Source organism: Vanacampus margaritifer, chromosome 7, assembly GCF_051991255.1.
Source record: "Vanacampus margaritifer isolate UIUO_Vmar chromosome 7, RoL_Vmar_1.0, whole genome shotgun sequence".
NCBI classification, from domain to species: domain Eukaryota; kingdom Metazoa; phylum Chordata; class Actinopteri; order Syngnathiformes; family Syngnathidae; genus Vanacampus; species Vanacampus margaritifer.
Genome location: NC_135438.1, coordinates 26,767,649 through 26,783,618, shown reverse-complemented (window position 1 = coordinate 26,783,618; position 15,970 = coordinate 26,767,649). Strand labels below are relative to the sequence as shown.

The following is a 15,970-nucleotide window of genomic DNA, read 5'->3' as shown; positions in this document are numbered from 1 at the left end:
AATGGGGATCAGTATGCTTTGGCTTTCAGGCCGGCAGTCAGGTCCACTCCCTCACAATGTTTTTTGTTACCATTTTTTATTATGATTTCCTGTTATCTCATACCTTGGGCCATCACAAGTTGATAGGGACCACCCCCAAGTCGGGCCGTTTGGTCACAGGGGGCCAAAAAACACCCCTTTTGGGAAAAGCTTCTGGCGAAATTTCAAGGTACAGCAGCTGCATAAATGGTCAGAAAACTCTAAAATTTTGCATGGTGTATCCTAACACAAGGGCAAACTAGCAGGAAAATAATCATGGGCTTCCTGTATTTCAATTCTCAAAAATAACTCTCAACATACCCTAAAAGATTAAAAATGTCACTCAGCCTGACAAATTACTCTCAAAAGTGATCCATTTAAAACATTTTATTAGACATCTCACTACCTTAAATGTATATTAAAAACTTCCCACATTTGTAACCTTCAATTTAAGTCCAAGATGAGCTTTCTATCTGAAGTATTAGAGGAGCTATGGCCTGAATACTCCACTGTACCCATTTGGAATTACCATTCCAAATGGGATTAAGCTATTTTTCTGCATCTAAATAAAATCTGAAACATGGGTTATGTAGTACTATATTATCTTAAGTGAATTACATAAAAAGGGAAGAATGTTATGCCCCCAGGTGGATCAGGGTATCAAGGCACAACATTTAACATGATCACACAAAATCCAGGAACCAAACAGGAGATTTAGAAAAGAAAAGGATCCTGACAAAGAATAAAAATGACTTGTGAACATTTCTTTACAATAGATTAACATTTTGTGTAGCCAAATTGAGAAATAGTTAAGTGCAGCCTAACCAAAAAAAATTAACTATGATAAAATATAACCAAATTTTAATCATCCTCTTCTTCCTCTTACTGATCATCGTCCATATTTGTATGGATTTCATCAGTTGGTAAGTCATTCTCATCAGTTTCCGCTTCTGCAAGTCATCGACAAGGGCTTTGGGCAGTGGTGTCAAAGTCCGGTTGTCGAGGGCCTGAGTCCTGCATGTTTTAGAGGTTTCCCACGTTCAACACAGCCGATTCATATTTAAGCTCCTCAGCAAGCTCTGCAGGAGCTTGATAATGATCCTTATCGTTGAATCAGGTGTGTTGGAGTAGAGAAACCTTGAAAACATGCAGGACTTAGGCCCTCGACGACCAGACCCTGACACCTGTAGCTTTGGGGATGACGCCACCCTCAAACCATAGTGGTTCTAACTTGTCTAACCAGTCTGTGTTCATGTGAAATCCATGGTCGAGAGGGGATGGGATCTCTGGGTAGTGCTCATGAGCCTTCTTCCAGACCTTGAAGTTGACTCTACTTATGTGGCGGAAGGTCCTAAAAGGGTCTTTCTGTTGAGCTCCTCACCTTTTCACCTTTCAAGAGGGTCCTCTTCCAGCACATAAGAGTCAACTTCCAGGTACAGCAGCTTGAAAAAGCATTTATTCCCCTTGAGTTTTTCAACATTTTGGCACGGTACGACCACAAACATAAATAGATTTTATTGAAATTGAAATTTGATGGAAAAGTTAAATACAAAGTAGCACACAATCTTGAAGTGAAACAAAGGCCCAATCCCAATACTGCCCCTTACCACTCATCTCGTCTCTCCCCCCTGATTGCGCGTTCACACGGACAAAGGCGTTTCCCAATGCTCCGTAAAATGTAGGGAGAGAGTTAGAGACGAGGGCTGCAGGTCCTCTTTTCACGAAGATAGATCCCGGCCTCCCTCACTTCTCCCTTACTACAGTCATGCCCCCTCGGCAACACCGCGGGAAGCAATGGTGGAAGTAATGGCGACACCAGGAAATAAAACGCAGGAGACACGTAAATGGAAGTATGGTAATATATATTGAATGTCATAGTGATGATAGTGGTTTTATTGAATGTTCTATACTTTGGCAGAAATTGGCACAATTGTGTTTTAGTAAACGCTCGCTATTGTCACGTCCGTTATGTCACAACCAGCGCGCAGCTGCGGCGGCTCGAGGTAACAACGTAGTGGATTGGATAGCTATAGTACATTACCAATTCCTTGAGGGAATTTTTTCTTTGCTTCCTCGAAGAAGTAGAAGGGAGAAGGTGCAGGGTTAAGAGGAAGTAATGGGATTGTGCCAAAGTGTCTATCTTATTTATTATTATTATTTTTAACTTTTAATGTCAAAACTGACAACAACATCATAACAGTAATTGTCCTGAGATAGGGCCTTCACATACAGTGGGTATCATACAAATACAAGTAATAAGAAAAAAACAACAACAAAAATGACCTCCACATACTCAGGGTATCAATACCTTTTCTAACAAGGTCCAAGATTGGTCTCCATCTTCTTTCAAAAATAGGAACCCTCATCTGCAGTTGTGCTGTCAATGGTTCTATTGACTACATCTGTTTGATTTTTTGTATCCATTGCGCAACTGTGGGTGGTTAAGGTTTTAGCCAGTTGATGGTTACCATTTTTCTTGCAGTCATGAGGAGGAGATGAAGCAAATACTTTTGGTCATGGGACAAATTATGCAAGAATATATCCAACAAAAAAATGAAAGGATCCAGGGGAAGTGTCACAATTTTCCCTTTACTTCAGTCCAGAAACCTTGTATGATGGGGCAGTCCCAGAAGATGTGGGTCTGATCCCCCACAAGACCACAATTCCTCCAACATTTATCACTTGTTTGGAGTCAGCCGATCAACTACTTGCAAGTGTTTGAAGGACTTTTATTAAGCTGTAGAAAATATACTTTAGCTTCAATTTCTAGATGCAGCCACACTGCAGGAAATGACAAACTATTTTAAAAATAGATGGGGACTGCCACAATGTATCGGTGCAATAGATGGATCGCATATGCCCATTTTAGCACCAGAGGAGTACCACACAGTATTTTAACCGAAAAGGCTGGTATTCCATTGTCCTGCAGGCTGTTGTGGATGGCAAAGGACTCTTTTTCGAATGTTTTTGCTGGGCTTCCTGGCAGCATGCATGATGCCGGAGTTCTGCGCAGATCTGGACTTGGGAATATGCTGGACACTAACGGCAAGTTCCCGGGACCAACACGTGTCGTTGAGAGACATGTCATGGGCTACTTCATACGGGGTGATGCTACATATCTGCAGACCAACTGTCTCATGAAACCCTTCATCGACAATGGTCGCCTCACAGAAGAACAGACAAACTACAATTACAGAATAAGCAGAGCTAGAGTGGTGGTGGAAAATGCTTTTGGGCGGCTAAAGGGCAGATAGCGCTGTCTTCTGAAAATAAATGACTGTATAAACCAGCCAGATGCACAGCTTAATGGTGGGGTTGATACAGGTGGTGCAGCTCTAATGCGCTACCTGAAAAAACGTTAGCGTTCTACAGTGTCACTAGTGTTGTCTACTTTTAAGATAGATAGATAAGATTTTGATTGCTGTAATTACTTCAGCTTGGAAACACATGTAAGAGCTGAAAGATGCAACTCCATATAGATATTTCACATGTAGACATGTTTGCTTTATGACTTTTTTTTTTGCTCGCTGTCATTCTTTTTCTCCTCTCTGGCCTCCTTCCCATCCTCCTCAACTTCCTTCAAGAGCTCGAATTCAAAGTCCCCTTTTCTCTTCCCTGCAGAAAAACTAAATAGAAAATAATCAGATTGAATCCTCATAACACAGAAGTTTATTTCTTGTTTGTGTAAATAGTCTTTTAGGGAACAGCAAAAGACCAGATAAACCAGCAGTGTTATTTTCAGTTGTGCAATGGGGTTTCTAACATAGATTAAATACAAATACATCAAATTAATTTAAATTAAATACAACACACATCATTACTGTCTCGTGATATATGTATGCTGGATGATCAGCAACACTTCACAAGTTTTTTTGAAAATAAGCCAATGTACATTACAAGTCAAATGTATATGTTGAATTAACAAAAGATGCATTAAACCAGCTCATACGTTTTTTTTTTATTTTGTTTTTTAAACAATTACTGTCTTGCGATGTATACCCTGGAGGATTATGAACACGTCACACGTTTGGAATAAAAAAAAGTTACTGGCAAGTATAACAAGTTAAATGAGTGTCTTTAAATCTGCCGAATAAATATCCACTATCCACTTCAACTGTTTGTATACTCACTGTTGCGTTTGGATTCCCCAAAATGGCGAGGAGTGCTGCAGGAGGGTGATTCCACAAACGAGACTTGCGTTGTCTCCGAAAGTTGCTCTAAAACACAGAAAACATGAGAAACGTGCCATGTATTCAGCACAAAGAAGTAAACAAGCCAGTCTTCGTCCCACAAATTAACTGAGCTGTTGGGCTTCGAGCTAGGCTGCGTGCTAGCCACTCAACAATAGGCTAACGTTAGCCTCTTTAACAACAATGCTAAGATGAAAACATCATGAAATAAAGGTGGAATGCTGTTATTACTGAAGACATTTAACATTTTCTATGCATATTTTTACTGTTTATGAATCTACTTATAGTATATAGATGCCATATAACTGTGATAATGTTTGTGTGAAATATATTGGACATATAACTGTGTATTGTAATGAATAACACTTTTCACTCCCTTCCAGCTGGCGAGATAGGAATGCACATGGGAGGCATGTTCTCAAGTTCTCAGGGTGATAACACTGTGGGTCTGAGGGGAGTCTAGGTCGCATGGTAGTACCTGTCTAATCATATATTTCCGGCTTTGGACGGAACTGAAGTAAACATGTCAGTAAATCACTTGTCTGTCTATTATAATTACTAACCCTTTGTCCAGCCTCAGAGGAGGAGTATGCTTTTTTCATCTATAAAGCGACTGTGTGTTTTCATATTGACACACTCGAGGCTTAACATCACTTTTGAATGTAAGCATGTCTTGTGTCTTTTAGGAGCTCCTAAAATAAATCTTTTGCAAAAGAAGCTTCTTCATCAGATCTCATTTTTCAATTATTTCGAACACGCAAAGATTACATTTAATATAGTAATCAAATAATACCTTCAAATGGTGACCCTCGACGGCGACAAATTGGGACGTTTTTGCAACAGCTGTGATGATCTTGGACAACTGAATTTCTAAATGCGCAAATATTAACAAGGTGAGTGGACAAATTATCCACGTAGAGAAATTCTGCTTGTTTGGGATTACTCAGAGCTGCATTACGTCTGTGCTAAATTGTATTTGAGATCTGTGAACAAGTTAGGGGGGTTTTTGAAGTCGTATTTGTTACGGAGGGACGCGAAAGTCCTCGATTTTGACAATTACTACGACATTGAACCATGCATGGGTTGGCCCGTTGAATACGGAAGTGACGTCAAGTGGGAGCGCTCCGCCGTTCGGAAACGGCATATGAGATTTGTTCCGCGGTGGAATAGGCTGTCTTGTTTTTATTTTTGTATGAAGAAGCCGCTCGTGTGATATCATTCACATTGGAAGTGAGAGCTATGAAGAAGCCGCTCGTGTGATATTCACATTGGAAGCGAGAGCTATGAAGAAGCCGCTCGTGTGATATCATTCACATTGGAAGCGAGAGCTGTGAAGAAGCCGCCCGCGAAGATCCGGATAAGTATTTATTAAGTCGCGCAAAAAGATATTTAATTTCTGTTTCGTTTTTTCTTTTTCTAAAATAAAAAAAAAATATATATATATATAATAATTTTTTGGGGGGATTAATGAGAATAGTTTTGATCTGTTCTATTGTAGTATCATAAGTGAGACGTCACTGACTTTATAAATATTATAACGACTAAGTTACTACATATAATGGACGACATTTTTGACCGAGACTCAGGGTGGTTTGATTTGCGTAAACTTCCGGTCCATACTCAAAGCTTGTCGCTAAGCGAACAAGTCACGGCCGCAACACTCGTCATGGCTGAAGCGCTGCCACCACGGCGACGGCGGAAGATGAAAAATCTTTTAAATGAATGGATGCGGACTAATTGTGATAAAGGTTGGTTCCCACCGTTAAAATCTGAGACATGTCTGATTGCATTAATGAAGTCTGTAGAAGTTGATTGTGTAAACAGCGCCAGATGCTGATTACCTCCGTGAAAAACACATCTATAGTTTCTTCGAATGGAAGAAAAGTTAGACGGTGTGGGGTCGTGGACCAAATGTTGTTTTGTGCTAGAATGTTAGCGTTGGGTAGCTCTGTGAAAGTTGCGCGGATGGTGGTGTTAAGTGATTTTGAGAAACAAGGAGGCTGATGCTAAGCTAGCGGCTCTTCCAGCGTACGAGTTGCCATGCACAGGAGATGAGTTTTTTGGCAAGACGCTACCGCGCGAATCTGTTTTTAAGGCTGAGGATGAGTTAGCTGTGGGCAGCCGCATCTGTTTAGAAATTGGAACATAAATTGGATGAAGTGTTGGCTGTGAAAGATGACCTGCGGGGAAAATTTGAACCAAGCGAGAGCTCTTGGTTTAGAAATGAATTGTTGAGTGTACGCGTTTGTTTGTTAAGCTCCATGGTGTGTTGTGGCCACGCGTTTTTTTCGTTGTTTGTCTTACAATGCGCGCGACGTGTCTGTGTCGCAGCCGTAACGTTGCGATGGATTGTGCGCGAATAAGTCGACATTTGAGCTATACGTACGTGGTGAAGTTATTATTAGACGAAGTAACAGGTGTATTTTACAAGTGAGTCTGTGCACTTCGGAGATGTTTGTGTTCGTCTGTGGATATTTTATGAGTTGGAGATGAGAAAAGTGCAGGAGTTAAGTGAATGGAAGTGTAAGTTTGTTTGAGACAGTGATTTTTTAAGTGTAGGAAAGAAAGAAAGAAAAAGACGGGTGGAAAGTAATTTTTTCCCTCCAAAATCCTTTGTCCTCAAAAAAAGGGTGAAAAAGAATGGTAGCAGGAAATCTGCATATTTTGAAAGGATGGGGGCCGTGAGCTGCTGTTTTAAGAAGGTGGTGATTTGTACTGTTGTCTGTTAAAATTAAATTAAACTAGATAAAAAGGACAGGGGAGTGTGTATGACAAGTTTTTCTTCCGCCCCCCTTCTCTCTCTCTCCTTTTTGTCTCCTGTGGGGAGGGGGGTGTGATAAGTTTAGTCCTCTCTCCCATTGTCTCCATTTGGGAGACTTGTAGTCTGTTGTGTGTGAATAGCAGGGGTCTGTTAAAATCAAATTGTTCCTGTTAAGCAGAAAGATATAGAGGTCTAGATGATAACTACAGGCCACTATCATATTATTTAAAATCAGATCTGTGTTTTTTATAGTTGAATGGGTAATAAAACCAAATTTTAATTAAAAAAAAAAAAAAAAGACTTTTGATTTTTTCCCCTTACATCTCTCATGACTCATTCGTAGGTGTGAAAATGATTTAACCTTTGTCCTTATCTGAGTCCCATTCTAGAAGTCTGGAGAGGACTTTCCTCCAAGTGGCCAGGGTGACTGACAGCTGTCACATTTTCTTAAATTTGAGGTAACTTATAATGAAGAAGGAGTCTATGGTAGACATATGTGTAAATATAGTAATACTACTTGAACACATTTAGATGAAACTACAAAATACATATTTTTTGAGAAAATTATTATTTTTTTAATTATAACAAGCATATAAATCTCTTGCTATGATCTCATCTCCCTCTGTCTGTTCCGAGTGTATAAGTGTTTCAGGCAGGTTCAATCTTTGACGAGAGGTGTTGTTCTTGGGTGTCTACCACGTGCTGGAATAACCTGGCTGTTGGGCACAGAGTGGACGGCGAACTGAACAATGGTCACTTTCGGGAAGGGGGAAGTGATCGCACGGACTGCGAAAAGGATGGTATACTGCAAATCCGCTCGCCATGAGACTGTTCAATGACTCTTATGAATTATCTGAGCAAAATGTCCATCAACTCTTTGAGCAGACATCTCAAACTCTCATCACAGCCGTCCTGATGAAACTGTCAGGGGTCTCCAGTGACAGCTAAGGCCTGCTTTGAACTTTGCCCTGCATATCCAGTTGTGGCCTCAAAGTTCGAGTCATCTGAGATCGGCCTTTGAGTCATATTTTGGTCTGTTTTGAGTACAGTTTGCACTCTGTACTGTGTCGGAAAAGGAGATGTGATCTATAGCAACGCAGTTTCGGAAATTGAGAACGGCTTATGTGAATTAGGGTAGTATAAAATTTATTCTAATCTTTAATACTATATTTTCCGTTCTTTGATGCTTGTGGAATTTGGTCTTCTAATTTTTTGCCCATTTTCCTTTTAAATTTTAGCTTCTGGATTGGACTCAGATGTGGAACACTTACGGCAAAATTGCTGGTTAAAATTTTTAAATTTTTGATTTAGGTCGCAGCACTGATTTTAATTGGGTCATGATCTGCAAAGTTGCCTGCTGTGTTTTATAAGCCCCGCTACTCTGTAGAAAAGGGGAGGATAATTAGCATTTTAAGATTACTTTTTGGTTTGTTTGAAGTAGGTATTTTGATCTTTTATCTTATTTTACAGTTAGTTTGTTTTTTCCTCACCCTGTGTTGCCTGGACAGAATTCAAATTTGCGCCTCCAAGGGTTTTGTTTTTAGGAATTGTTGTTGCAAGACTAAGCAGGATCTGCTCCTGTAGTCTTGGTGTTGGCCAAATTGCCCCAATTTGGTTTTTATTATCAACAGGACACAAGGTGTCCGTTTTTTCCCTTTTTGAAGCAGCAATTTGTAAGCGGCTGCAGTTTTCACATTCAGGTCTGAAATGATCAAAATTGATCTTTATCAGATGAGGGAGTCAGTTACTGGTCTGTCTGTGTGTGTCACGAAGGAAGGTATGCACACAAACAGTTCATGTTGAATTAAATCAATATAGGACTATAAGTTAGTCTGAATGAGGTGATACTTCTATAGTATGTGAGTGAATTAATTCACAGATGGAGAATTGAAGTGTTCGGATTTTGACCATGGGAGGAAAAGTATGTGCTGGCGAAGACAACTCATGGTGAAAATAAGGTAAGTATATTCAATTTCAGAAACAATTGAAAAGTATAATTTCTAGAGCCCATGGAATTTGCCATTTAGGTGTGGAAGGAACATTGGGACACCTGGTGGACATTATTTTATGAGACAAGTTGTAAAAATGAACTGTAGGACTGCAGTGTTTATTAAAGGTATAAATATATATAAATCTCTTCTCAGACTGTTTATGGCCCGGCCGGACATGAGCAGTTTTGGGTTAAGATGATGTTGTTTTTAAATGATTTACACTGCTATAATAAAAACCAGCGTAAAAAATACAGAAATTTGATGTATGATAAAAAGTACATTTATGCTAAATCTATGTAAATATCATGGTAAAATATTTGATTAATCATTATCTACTATTATAAGGGCTTCTTAGGAATATTGGATTAGACGGACCCATTTGAAAAAACAAAAACTTCATAAGATATAAAAAGGCTGGACTCCTTTTGAGGGTCATAAAAACAGGCTGTTTCCCGCCCCCAATGTTCCGCTGAGGGAGTCACACGTTGAGAGGCCCCCAGTAATTAAGGAGATAGTGTCTACATTCTCTAAGCTAAACAGAAGTTTCTTCAAAAATAAATGATTGTGAATATGTGTGGTTGAAAGTAACTAAACGTAAATGGTCTTGTCCTCGTTGGCTAGGTCCATTTAAGGTCAAGGAGCGTACATCCTGTGCGGTGCGCTTGTATCGGAAAGGAGCTACTTGGTTTCATCTCTCATCTACAAGGCCGGCTTCTAGTTCAACACTGCCTCCAAGGGCAACCATCTGATGATCTACGCCCACACCAGTTGGAGCCATCTGACGGATCCAAAACACGCCGTTTCCAGTGTCTACCTGACAAGCTGTCCAAGGGGGGGAAGCTGCATTGGAGTGCCTTTTCCATGGGCAATGCTGACCAAGTGTCAATCTGCTGTTTGAAAGGGAGAAATCACTCAATGGTGATTTGAGTCACATGCCCCTTTTCATCAATTCACAAGGATAGAGTCACACTGGGAATGAAGTCCCGTGACCTTTCCTGCGATCTCTGGCAGTGAGCCAGGGTTCGGAAAAAGGCTGACGCCTCTAAAAAAAAAAAAAAAAAAAAATCAACCAACGACTGACAAACATCCTTCTCCTTCGACAAAAGAACTTCTTCTCAAGATGGCTTCGATGAAGAACTCTGCTACTAATTGCTGCATTGTGACGATTTTTCTCTTGTTAATTGTTGTGCCATTTTGTTTTTTCATGAAACCCCTTGACGTGAGTTTGAATACAACACACCGGTAAAAGAAATGTTATTTCTACCCAAATTCCAATGGATAATGGCATATAATAACTCAATTGTCCTGACCGTTGCTCCTAACACAAACATATCTGTCAAACTCCCCATTAAATCTTTGAAGGGATTTAGTAGTGGGGGGCCTTTGGCTCAAGTACTGGTGGTATTTGACAGGTAGTGTTTTACGACTGGACTGGAGCACCTTCATTACCACCCAAAGTGGCCGATACTGGCCGTCAGGTTCCAGTGGGGAGGCAGTTTGTTTTGCCAAGAGAGTAACATTGAGAAGAATGGGACATCAATTCGAATTAACTTTTGTTCTTCCTGAAGGTAATATCCGGCCACCTAATGTAACCATAAATAACACCTTTTGTTATGGCCTAATGCTGTGGGCATGGTTCTCTGGAACTGATCCCTATTTTCCAATTTTAATTTGCATTGATAAAACTATGAGTGAGACAGAACAACCTAAAATGACTAAATCAGAATCATATACAGTAGCCCTTGATATGTTACTTGCAGAAAGGGGTGGTGTTTGTTCAATGTTCAGAGAACAATGTTATACTTTTATTCCTAATAACACTGCACCGGATGGAAGTTTAACCAATGCCATTGAGGGACTCCGAACACTTAATAAAAAAATGAAAGAGCAGTCCGGTATCGATACGTCAATTTGGATAACTGGATGGATGCTTTTGGAAGATATAAAAATTTGGTTTCAGCTTTTTTGACAACTTGCGGTTGTTGCTGTATTCCTTGTTTGAGATCGTTGTGCACGCGGCTTATTGCCACAGCCATTGAAAAGCAAGATGTACAAAACAAGTCGTCTTATATGATGGTAGAATCTGTAACTTCTAAAGCTATGACCGCGCTGGCGACATCAGATGAAGATCCGGCTGGAATTTTTCTCTAGACTATTTCTAAGGGATTTAATGTCTTATTTTGAACAAATATATTTTGTTCATTGAGGGACTGAAGACATTTAACATTTTCTATGCATATTTTTACTGTTTATGAATCTACTTATAGTATATAGATGCCATATAACTGTGATAATGTTTGTGTGAAATATATTGGACATATAACTGTGTATTGTAATGAATAACACTTTTCACTCCCTTCCAGCTGGTGAGATAGGAATGCACATGGGAGGCATGTTCTCAAGTTCTCAGGGTGATAACACTGTGGGTCTGAGGGGAGTCTAGGTCGCATGGTAGTACCTGTCTAATCATATATTTCCGGCTTTGGACGGAACTGAAGTAAACATGTCAGTAAATCACTTGTCTGTCTATTATAATTACTAACCCTTTGTCCAGCCTCAGAGGAGGAGTATGCTTTTTTCATCTATAAAGCGACTGTGTGTTTTCATATTGACACACTCGAGGCTTAACATCACTTTTGAATGTAAGCATGTCTTGTGTCTTTTAGGAGCTCCTAAAATAAATCTTTTGCAAAAGAAGCTTCTTCATCAGATCTCATTTTTCAATTATTTCGAACACGCAAAGATTACATTTAATATAGTAATAAAATAATACCTTCATTACCCGTAGACAAAAGCTCGCCGGGACTTGAATCTCTGCTTTCCTCCACAGTTTCATTCATGGATGTCTGCCCAGATTGTGGAGTTGAGTCTTTTGTTGCCACGGGGTTGGTTGCATTGCACGGTCTGTGTCCGAGGATGGCATCTAGTTGACTGTACCACTTGTTAATTTTGCGGTCAGAACCACTCCATCTGTTGTGATCTTTGAGCTTTCTACAGTCTTGTTTCAGTTTTATTTTTTCGCGGCATTGCTTTGCCGTGTGGTGTATTCCAAGTGAATCGAGGTGGGTTGATATTTGCTGGTATATTTTCTCATTCTGCCGCGAGTCAAACCCCCTCTGTATTTCCTCCTTATCGTAGTAGGCAAACAAGGCCTGCACGTCCTCGTCTGTCCACTTATCGTGCATTTATTAATTTAAAAGAAAAGAAAAATGTGTTCCTTCCACTGCTGCTACACGCGCCTCTTCAGCTGAGATTTAAAAAATCACTTTTTTGGTGCGTTTGGATGACGTCACATCCTGCCCTAGGTTTAGCCAATCTAGGTTTAGCCAATCAGCGCCGGAGTCCAATCGGGACTTGTTTATAAATTCCCGTATATGTGGCCCTGTCGAGAAGGCTCATGCAGTGGAGACACGCACATACGGTGCTGGCCCCGTAAATTTACCCCGAAGTTCCTGCGGTGGTAACGCGGCTTATGTTTGGTGTAAGAACAACACTGCTCATCAGTCTCAATACACCATCCCCACTGTCAAAACGTGGTGGGGTCATCATGCTCTGGGGGTGTTTCTCATCTGCAGGGACATGGAAAATGGTGGGAGTAGAAGGGAAGATCAATTCAATTTCAGGAAGTAGTGGATTTGTGCAAAGAGCCCATTGGGAGTTTCTGAGTGGTAATGTCCATCTTTCTCATAGCACGTGAAGGCAGGGTTATAGTTTCCGTGCTTACCGGAGAATCCTCAACCTCGTCGAAAGTCTGTTTATCCTTTCCACCACCGCTAACTTCCTTCTTTTACTTTTTTTTTTTTAAGTTTATTGAACATAGAAGAATATTACAAATACCAGTCAATCCAATTTACATTAATTAAATAATAAAATACAAATTAAAAACAAGGAAATAAAATAACATAAAAAACGACAACTTCCATTGAATAGCTGTGGAGATCTGCTATCACGTCATTAGCCGTACAGCTAGCTGGGCAAAGCACCACCACAACCTGCTGTGTGTTGCACGCACGCACGCACACACACACACACACACACACGCAAGAACAGATAATTGTTCGTGTCAAATTGAACCTGCTCTAACTGCAGCCTAAAAAATTGCTGATTAAATATACAACTATGAAACGTTTATTTTTGACTAAATTTGAAATTTCAAAGAAATATGTGCTAGTCAGATTAATTAAATAAAATACTGTTGCTCGCAAAATTCTGAATGAACCTGAACTACTTGCAATAAACCCAAGATCAACAAACTGCCATACCAAGTTCTTTAATGCATGATACATTGGCATACAAGGTAATTAATACCATATGCTAAAAAAGCTGTGTGTGTGTGGGGTAGGATGGGATTATTTATTATTATTTTCTTGCAGCCCTCTTGACGGTAGTTTCACCTTGCTCTCTGATCAGAAATCAGTATGTATTTCAAGTTTCACCTTGCTCTCTGATCAGAAATCAGTATGTATTTCAATCAAGCCAAGACAGTATCAACAAAATTTAATCAGTGAGAGAATATGTACTTAATCTACCTTTACTACAGTGGATCTTCACAGAAACAAAAGACTGCAAAACATACAGGGATGTCTGACTTTTTAACTCAGTAATATTTTTTCTTCATAGCCAGACCCTATCTCCTAGGAGTAAAATCAGAGCATACAAGTTTAAACTAAACTAAAAACAACTGTTGTTTTGATAAGGAACAATAATTTCCTGAAAACATTTATATTTGTTAAAAAAAATTATAGCTTCAGTTACCTCAGCCATTTACAAAAAAGGAAATAATTCAAAGTTAATTCAGTTGTTCATTAAAGTCACCAATATGTTGACAACTGCAATCTGTTGCACGAAGCATGAAACATCTACATATGCTGTGGTCTGATGATAAGTCTTTGTTTTACACGGACAACAAAGAGATGAGATCTCATCAAGGAATGGCTATAGTCACTGAAGAGCAGTTGTCCAAGCTACTGACTTTTTGTTTTTCTTGTCTCAAAGTATTTCTGCAAAAGAATTAAAAAGACAATGAATTAGTCATCATGGCTTTGTAACAGAGTGCTCAACATACTGTAAATGAATACTAGTGAATGGCGTATTAAAAGTTTTTGTTTTTAATCAAGTCCTCAGTGAACACAGGAAACAGTATCGTAATTTTGATGAATCTTGTTCTCAGATTCTTAAAAATTCCACTTTATATTAATATTTAAACTACTGCGAGTTTCGTTCTATTTTACTTTTAATTTTATTTTTATATTTTATTCAAGATGTAACGTTGCCCATGTAACGTTAGTCTTCTTCAACATTAAAGGGATACTTCCTCAGCACAGGTAATGTCATCGTCAGTCGAGAGCAAGTGGAAAAACTAGTTTTTAACTCTTTCACTGCCAGACGTTTTCAGAAACGGGTTGTTCCCAGTGCCAGCCGATTTAAGCATTTTGACAGATTTTTCAAGGTCCATAGAAACTTATGTGTTTGGACAATGGAAACACACATACTACCAAATGAAAGATTGGACTCTCATCTTTCATCAGAAAAAAAAGTTTGTTTCTACCTTATTCCGTTCTTCAGTAATCAACAATAGAAAATGGTTACTTTCACCGAAATTCTCTGTTTTGAAACAAAAAGCGGAGAAAAACGGCTTTTTGTGAAACGATGTTATTTCATGCTCTCTAGTGAATTGTACACTTCTTTTTGTCCATGAATGATGCCACAAACACCTAAATAGTGCTTTACTTCTGTAAAACGCTTTCACCAACAATGAAAAAGTGTTTTTTGATTGCAAAATACGTTTATTTCCATTCAACAGTGTAACAATTTGACAAAACAATTTCGCAAACTATTTACAAATGTGTGCAACTGTGGTACTACTTACAATTATGTGGATGTTTCAAATACAGTTTTTCTTTTTGTAACGCTCTCCTGCGTGCAAGGAGACGCCGCTGGACTCGCACAACAGTTTATTTTCACTTTGTCCGTTTCGCGTGCAAACGTTACTTTCTTGACAGCCTTTTTTTCCGGGGAATAAATAGCAAGTAGCAAACTGTACACACTCCTCCGATGAATATGCATTGGACTCGGGGCACTCTCCGTCGTCCGATCGAACGTCCGCCTGTGCGTGCTCGATTGTGCTCCGCGTTTATGACGCCGTCATAGCCGCCGCATCAGCGGTTCCAATTTCGCCGTCAAGCTCGGATTCACCTTCATCATCATCATCGATGATGATCATCGTCGTCATCAATGTGCTCTTTAGCGTTGGCCGATCCCTTTGGTCTTGTAAGTGTAGAGCTGCTTTGCAAACGGACACCATTTCCTCCTCAGCCATCTAGCTCCCCCCACCACGTCTTCTACTGCTGCGCCAATGCTTTCCATCCACGGAGTCATCATCATCATCATCATCATCATTGATGATGATCAAAGTTGTCATCAATGTGCTCGTTTAGCGTTGGTCGATGCTTTTGGGCTTTGAAAAAAACGGCTCGGGCGTGAGCTCCTCGCAAACCGGTCGCCATTTTTTCTTTGTTTTCCATTCTGATCTCCTGCTCGACGCTCTAGCTCTTGTCAAAAGACAGTCATTGCTGCCCTCTAGGGGCCAAAAATAGTCATTAGGCTAAAAAAACCTGGTTAAAATTTTCACCAGAGATGCGGAAGGCTTCCCCCCATTCGTTTCAAAAAATATATATTTGGATGACGTCTTTTGACGTCATTGGCAGTGCTCCGTAGGTTTTTACTTGATGTCTTTAAACGTCAGTGGCAGTGAAAGAGTTAAAGATATTAATTGTACATGGAAAATAATGAAGTTATAAAATCATTCTGGACAAAAATAAAAACATTTTACTGCTGAAACTGGCTCAATGAGTCAAGTATCCCTTTAATATGAATATGCATATGAATGTTGCAATGCTTATGACATGCATATAATACAAAATATTACAAGTATTGGACAATGTGCTTATCATCCGAAATACTGCAAGTGGGTGGGTGGGTGATATGGATTTAATTAAATTTCTGAAAAT

At 39.6% G+C, this 15,970-nt stretch overlaps 1 protein-coding gene across 2 annotated transcripts in view; it reads right to left on the bottom strand.

The window, feature by feature from the left end:
• Nucleotides 1-13,214: 13,214 nt before the first annotated feature.
• LOC144055055 (uncharacterized) overlaps nucleotides 13,215-15,970 on the bottom strand; it is a 91,618-nt gene continuing 88,862 nt past the window's right edge. For both annotated transcript variants that reach the window (XM_077570681.1, XM_077570680.1), the window contains exon 24: nucleotides 13,215-13,960. In XM_077570681.1, coding sequence (XP_077426807.1) covers nucleotides 13,925-13,960 — 36 coding nt within the window. In that variant the 3' untranslated portion in view covers nucleotides 13,215-13,924. The remainder of the gene's footprint in view (nucleotides 13,961-15,970) is intronic.